Source organism: Convolutriloba macropyga, chromosome 5 (genome assembly GCF_964194025.1).
Source record: "Convolutriloba macropyga chromosome 5, txConMacr16.3, whole genome shotgun sequence".
Taxonomy (NCBI): Eukaryota; Metazoa; Xenacoelomorpha; order Acoela; family Convolutidae; genus Convolutriloba; species Convolutriloba macropyga.
Genome location: NC_134472.1, coordinates 32162963 through 32170521, shown reverse-complemented (window position 1 = coordinate 32170521; position 7559 = coordinate 32162963). Strand labels below are relative to the sequence as shown.

The window sequence follows — 7559 nt, the reverse complement described above, 5'->3', positions numbered from 1 at the left end:
TTATCGGTGTTGATACTAGCCTCTGTGTGGTCTCAAGAATCAGGAGTACGTTCAGCTCCAAAATGACATCAAAATAGTTCGCACTTTAAAATTGTTTGTACAAAAATCATTTTTTCGCTAGTTTTTTCTCTTCTTTCAATCCCATTCTTGGTTGTGGGAATCAACGGCGGTTGTTTTCCGGCAATCTGCCTGGTATGTTTTGTATTATTTTGCTAGTATTTTGAAATATGTGTGCGTTTAAAAAACAAACTAGGTGTTTCACGAGTTAGATACAATTCCCAGAAAGACAATTGGTAGAGCAAAATCTTGAGATGACCTGTTTCTGCATTGCTTTCTGTTCTTTTGAACCGCGAATTATTTTGAAACCTGTTCATCCATCTTTACATCTTGGTTGATAACATGTTATTACAAATTCAAGTGATTACAGACTTCAAATTTAGCATGCGATTGCATTAGGCTCAATCAAAGTGGGTTTAATTAAAGTTTAAAAAAAGCATTCGCCACGGTTGACTTTTTCGCCACGGTTGACTACGTTTTTGATTTTAGATAATGCAACAATCAAAGAAAAGTGATGTTCCTCACGAAATAGCGACTTTGTTTATGAATCGTCATGCAAACGTTGATTACGCAAGGCCTGAATGTCAAAAAATTGAACGAAAAACAAGGAACGAACTACAGCTGTCAAATTTGTTCTTTGTTTTTGTGTCATCACTGATGATTTCATTATGTGCTTCCATGATGATTTCCAAATATTAGGCTACTAAAAGTTCGAAAAATCTCAGATGGAGTATTCTCACTTCAACTTCAGACCACGGGACGTTGTAGGACTTTATCACTCACTTAAAGTGTATTTTTAAAAATGAGCGCCGTATAATGTTCAACAAAAAAATATTGGTTAAAATAGCTCAGTATCACTATTTTCATAAATTTTGGGAAAAATATATTTCGTTTTTATTATACTAAAAGTTAACATTTGAACGTTGAATACTAGGTTTGTTTTGACTAATTGATTGGCTTTGGCCCTGCTACGTAGCAATTGGGAGACAATTTAAACTACGCCCTCTACTTTTGTTCTGATTAATGCTGTCAGCATTTTTTTGGGAAACGGATCATAAAAGTGATTGGTAAACATTCTGGTACACAATCACCCAAGGACTTGACTTCGGTTTTTTTTGACTTTTTGTTACACATTTCTTTTGCGATATTCTCTACTAGACTAATCCGAATTTGGTTTAAGATTGCGCACAAAATGCGTATCTTATTGATATACATTTTCCAGCAGATTTCCAAAACGTACAACGGTAAAAAAAATTTTGAATATTTTGTTTTTTTAAACTTTTTTTCCAGCAATTTATTATATGTTGCCCTAACTGTAACTGAAAACATTTTTGAAAAGCAGATAAAGGCCTAGTGTACCTATTCCTGATAGAAATGCCAATTTCCCCCCAAAAATTGCCAGTTTTTGCTGATTTCAAGGCCGGAAGGTTACGGGACTCCTGATGGGATTTCCCGCTCTTGGCCATTTTTTGTAAAATTTTGTTAAAGTTACCGGGTTTTTCGGAAATGTTAGAGGGGAATAATTTTGTTGCAGCTAAAATGCGAAGTTAAAATGCGAAGTTATTTGCATTAGCAGGTTTATTTTGGGAAAATTATCAAGGAGTTACGGGGATTATATGTTCTCGTATGAAACAGAACTTTTTGTTCTGATTCTTTTTTTGTTAGTAGATAGTGACTGACCTCTCGAGGGAAAAGTTGAAATTCTTCTGCTCTGCAGAATGTGGGCTAATCTAGCTGTGATAATGGCTCTGAATTTTGTTTTTGCACCCAACCCAAATTTTTCATAGTTGCTTCATAGAGAAATTTCATCTCAGCCTTCATAGAGAAATCTCATCTTAGCTTTCGATTGAAACGCTTGCCTACTAAAAGTATTACTCCTCCATTTTTTTAATTGAGGAAAAACTTTGCATATTGTCAAAAACTGCAAATAAGACTATCATAAAAGGTAGAAATTTAATTGAGATAAACAAGCATATAATTAATTAATGAAATTCAAATTCTATGCAGCCGCTTAATGTAAGACTGCTAGTTTTATATGACAGGACTCACAAGTGGGTCAGAGACCGAGCCTGGAGGAACTAATCCTACCTCCCCAACACCGAAGATGGATTTGAAGACACGATTGCAGAAGGCGGCAGCTCTTCAGAAGGAGGCGGAAGAGGAGGAGGCAAAGAGCAAGGCGGTTTCTTCAGCAGGGAGTAAAGAGACCATCAAGGTGTACCAGAAACAAAAGGGAGGAACTTCTTCCCCCGGAACTGCGTCACCAACTGGAGATAGGTTTGTGCATTAATTGTTTAAAATATATTAAAGAAAACCTAACTCAATATTTACTCAACAAAAAATAGATGAGCAAATATTATGGATTGATTTTTGATTCATTTTGTTTGATCTCAATCAATCATGCATGCCTTTTTTTCTTACTTTTCTGTCTTGTTGGGTTTTAAACTAGAATCAATTCGTTATTATAGCTATATATATATATATATATATATATATATATATATATATATATATATATATATATATATATATATATCATCTTTACTTCTAAGGGTTTTTGTTTTCAGCGGTTATTAATTGCTCTCAAACGAAGTTATATAGCAATTATAATAGTCCTGTCAGTCTTTTTTGTGCAATTTTTCGCTTGACCGATTTTTCGCCTGACCCATTTGACTTTTCGTCCTCAAAAACAGGACTAGCAGGTAGCGCCCAGCGTGCATTAAGTGCTCTTGGAGCCCTTCATCTCACTAGTCTCCAAGTATGCTAGTCATAGAAACTGTTTTGGAGACTAATACTTATGGTGTGAAGGGAAGTCCTTAGAGGTTGACCCCCCCCCCCAAAAAAAAAAACACCAACCCCACCCCCCCCCCCCCTCCCACACACACACATCAGCCCCCTCTCAGTTCACCCCCCCCCCCCACTGCCCCCCATCAGCCCCCGGTGCACCCCCAGCTGCGCTCACCTCACGCCCCTTCCGAAGCCAACAGCTCTCCGGTCGTTTGAGAGCAATTTGCCCGACGTTAGTCGGTCATGTTAAAAAATATGCATTTTCATAACATTTCAGAAGCCTCAGTCCAAGTTTCCGGATGGTTGGCAACACTCGTCGAGCTAGCATAAACGTCCAGGCAATCATTAACAAAGGGGTACCTGGACCAGACCCAAAACAAACCCAGAAACTAACACCCGCAGAAGTCTCTAAAGCAGGAGGCCAGCACAGGTCACGAAAAGTTTCAGTTGAAAGCACCGGAAGTCATGGAAGTCTGAAGGAACCCAGCAATGATACGGGGTCTCGACGTTCGTCAGAAATGGGATCCCTGAAAGCTCGCAAGAGCTCCGAAATGAAGAGTTTGCTTCTAAGCAAAGCAAATGAGACCAAACAACTCAAACAGCGATCTAGCTCTGGTAAATTAAACGTATTAGCAAATGGAGACTCTACAGATCAAACACAGAAAACAGAAGAGAAGCCTAGCAAGACTTCGAAAGATCAAGGCGGAACTATAACTAAGCATGAAACTAACAAACCTTCAGAAACTCAAAACAAAACAGATATTAAAGCCAATAAGAAAAGCGATCTAACAAAGTTAACGGAAGCTCTGCCGATTCCTGAAAGTGGAGATAAAACAACATCAATCAAAGCAAATGGCCAACTTCCGCAATCAGAAACAGGTAGCAGCAAATCAGCCTCAACGGTTAAAGGTCCAGTAGTAAATAAGCAACCTATTAGCGGAGCTCCAAATCCAAACAACAAAACTGGGCCGAACAAATTAATAAACAACAAAGTTGTGCCAGCTGAAACAAACCACGTAAGCAACGAAACTGACGTTCAAACTGAAACATTTGCGTCTGTAAGCTTGAACGAAAGTTCTGCTCAGCAATTGAAGGTCAAAAAGAAACGGAGAAAAAAGTCATCGAGCGTGAAGGAGATTAATGGGAATACAGACACGGAGGCGGAAGGAAGGTTAGATGCGGAAAAAGCAGCTGATCACGCCAATGATGTGGGACCCAATGGAACTACAGATGAGAAATCGGGTATGTTGCATCGTTTGTCCTTTTCTTTTTTTTCTCATAACATGTGAATACAAGTCCTCTCCCATCAGTTTTAAAGTCTTTTAAGATGGCTCAAGAAGATGCCTATGGTTATTAGATTTTCATGATATTTCAAAATACTTCAATTTAATGTAAGTTAGCATAATAAAAATTCTCGATGCTAGAAGCACAGAACACAATTTTCATGCGTTAAAGTACTAAAAATTTTATAAATTGTTATTGCTAGTCAAGCAGAAAAATGTTTTCGGAACTCTCTGAGTTTAGCTTGTCTTCGATCGAGGTTCAAATGAAAAAAAAAATTGATCACATGAGGACAGGGACGATTTCTTATGTTGAACAAACATTGAGTTGAGCTTAGTATGTGAGAATTTACCCTCTTTTTTTTGCCAAAACTGTGAGCCGGGTAGTTATAGCTTCTGACTTCGAAAATAAATAAATCATCATTTTAATGAGACAGCAGCTGGACTAACATTACACACGGAAGACAAAAAGAAAAAGCGCCGCCGTCGACTTCGCTCATCTGTTTCAATCTCCGATCGATCTCGTTCTCGGGCAACCAGCACCGAGCCAGCAGAAACGGAAGACAGTGGGAAAGAGACAACGCTCTCTATTAAAGTTCGACTGCCTTCGGACCAAGATCCGAATGACACTGAAAATGACGTTTCGGAAATAAAAACCAGCATTATTGAAGTCGCTCCACGAAACTCGTACCCTCGTCCCGTGGGCATGAACTCGGCTAAAGGGCAAACGTCTATTAATCGCCCTAATATGGTTAACAAGAAATTGTTAATTGCCGACCCTGTGAGTTCCGGTCAAAAACTGAGCAAACGACCTCAAACGGCAGCGCCTAAAAGTAATTTAATTATAGATCAATAGATTAATATAGCATGCGTAAGGTTATAGAAAGAACGGCGAAAGTACGTCTTAGGTGCGCTACACCATTCACCTCCTATTGTTAATTCGAATTAGTTAACCTTCTATTCGTCATTTTTGATTAAATTTGTAGTAGATTACCGGAGCTGACGTAATGTTAATTTCAGCCATGGGCTAAATTAATATCAGTCCTTACTCACAACTATGACTTTGTCATATGGTGCACTTAGCAGTCTTGTGCATGTTTTAGCTAGGACTTGCAAGTCTAAATTGTGGCCTATTTTAAACTCAATAATATTCAAACAAAATTGTGAACGCTACAGCGATTGCATATATGTTGCATTGGCAGCTTAGGATTACTCAGAAAATCATTTTAAGATACATATAAAATACAACCCAGGTCTAGGTACAGACTTATGAAAAGACAATGCTCGACCCAAATGTACTATGAAAAGACCATACTCGACTCATTTGAGCTATGAAGAGATTTTAGCTGAACTTTAAGATAATCTGGATTTTAGCTCGACTCAGATTTTTTGCAAAAGACTTTAGCTGAACCAAAATCTTACAAAAGACTTTAGCTCGACCCAATATTTGGGCTAGACTTAAGCTCGACGCAATGTTTGCAGACAAAGTCGAGATAAAGTCTTTTCATGGGTCCATCGTTGGTCTTTTCATAAGTCTGCTTTTTGCCATTCAAAATGGTCCTTCCAATATTACATATAACGTAGTCGGCGTGTATGCTCCCTCAGTGTTTACAATTCAGACGAACCACTAATCCCTCAAAAACCTGCATTTTTTATAATAAAGATAGTTCATTATTTTGGAGGGGAAACCAAACTGAATAACGCCGAAAATTTGTCTCGTAGCGCAGTGGTTAGTGCGGGTTGTCATGGATCGGGAGGGCATAGGTTCGCATCCCAGTGGGGTCGAGGTTTTTTGAACCCATAAAGAAAAATTGATCTATGCTAAAGACCATGAATTAAATTGCCTCGCCTGTCGTTCAAGAGCAATTCTTCCGACATTTGTCGGTTTATGTTTTGTTGATGACAACATCTTATGGCATGAGCAAGTTAAGGTGGTGGTCTAGCAGCAATTTCAACCAGTTTAACCTATATAACAACGTAAATAAAGCTAAAATAACTTCCGCTGCGAAAAAATTATTCAACTCAGAATTATTCATATTTTAATTATAATTCTCTTTTTTTTTAAACTAAAAAAACACTGTCAAGTCAACATTAATTTTTATGCTAAAAATTGGGAAATAACACTTTATGCGAGATTTTTACCAAATCAATTGCAGTCTATAACAACAAATGTGTGGCGGTCAAACAAGCCGATCTTCAAGCTAGCCGAGTTTAGAAACAAGGCCCAAAAAAAACAAAAATTAATGAGATACTCCTTTTTGTAATTTTTCCATGTTGTTTGTCTATACAACCAGTCCGCGTACAATTGGCCATTTTTGTTCGTTTTAAGTACTTCGCTTCTCAATTAGTCAGAGTCATTTCTATCCTATTTTATTTTTTGGGCCTCCTTTGTTCAGTCTATTTTGGCCGGTCAAATGTAGAAAACCTTGATCAGTTCTGAGTGGTTTAATCCGGAAACACATCAAGCGTAGAATGTGTGTTTAAAATGAACTTTCCCAATTTCAAACTTCCTGAAAAATTATCAAATTTGAAAATTTTGCGAACATTGGCTGATTTTAGTTGTTTCTGTTCACACTTTCGCTAATTTTTGCTCAATTTATGATCGAGTTTTTTCTAGAAAAATTCAAAAAACTCAAAACGATAGTGCATAGCTTTTAATGATAAAAAATGATTGCCGAATTGTGTGATTCCAATTTTTTGCTAAAGACTGTTTACACACATTTGTTAGATCCCAGGTGAAGGCTATTTTTAATTTTGTTTTCTAAGAGAGTGCTCCCGATTTAAGATATTGACGGTTTTGCGGAATTTCAATTCAATTGCTATGTAAAATGCGCTTTTTTACTTTTCGAAAGTTTTATTTTATCAGGTTATGTGTTAAATTAAAATCTGAAACAATTAAGTGGTTTTCACAGACCAGTGGGGATAAAAGGCTATTTTTGGTCCCATCGTTTGGTTTTATAATAAAAAAGATTCGGACTGTATTGGGCATTGCGCTTTTAAACAATCTTTGCACTTTCTTTTGTTTTTTTATGTGAAACGCAAAACAGTCAGTTTTGAAATAAAGGCACAATTAATGAAAAGCCCCATATAAGTAATACAAAGTGTGTTTGTAAACTTTTGTTGAATTCTTCAGTTTTGCCTCCATTCGGCGATTTTTTGTATCTGAAGACTTATCTTGAACAATCGGAGCTTCCATTAGCTTCATAGGGAAGAGTAATTGAATCTATCTAATGATTTAGGATAGTGAATAAATGTTCTTATGATTTTGAATGTTGTTTCTGGTTTTAAAAAAATACTGGAGGAATTTATAATTTTGGCAATTTTTCTGTTATTGGAATAACAACAAATGTGTTTAGTAGTTTTATGTATTAACTAATGATTTCATAGCTTTGATACTACAATCTTCAACAAAAGTTATGTGGTGCTAGAAAATTT

General features: G+C 36.9%; 1 protein-coding gene across 5 annotated transcripts in view; it reads left to right on the top strand.

Moving 5' to 3' along the window:
- Positions 1–7559, top strand: part of LOC142339326 (uncharacterized) — a 116068-nt gene that overhangs the window by 40751 nt on the left and 67758 nt on the right. For 4 of the 5 annotated variants that reach the window (XM_075389293.1, XM_075389295.1, XM_075389294.1 and 1 more), the window contains exons 8-10: positions 2100–2334; positions 3122–4086; positions 4562–4957. In XM_075389293.1, coding sequence (XP_075245408.1) covers positions 2100–2334; positions 3122–4086; positions 4562–4957 — 1596 coding nt within the window. The remainder of the gene's footprint in view (positions 1–2099; positions 2335–3121; positions 4087–4561; positions 4958–7559) is intronic. The other variant, XM_075389296.1, reaches the window with a different exon arrangement.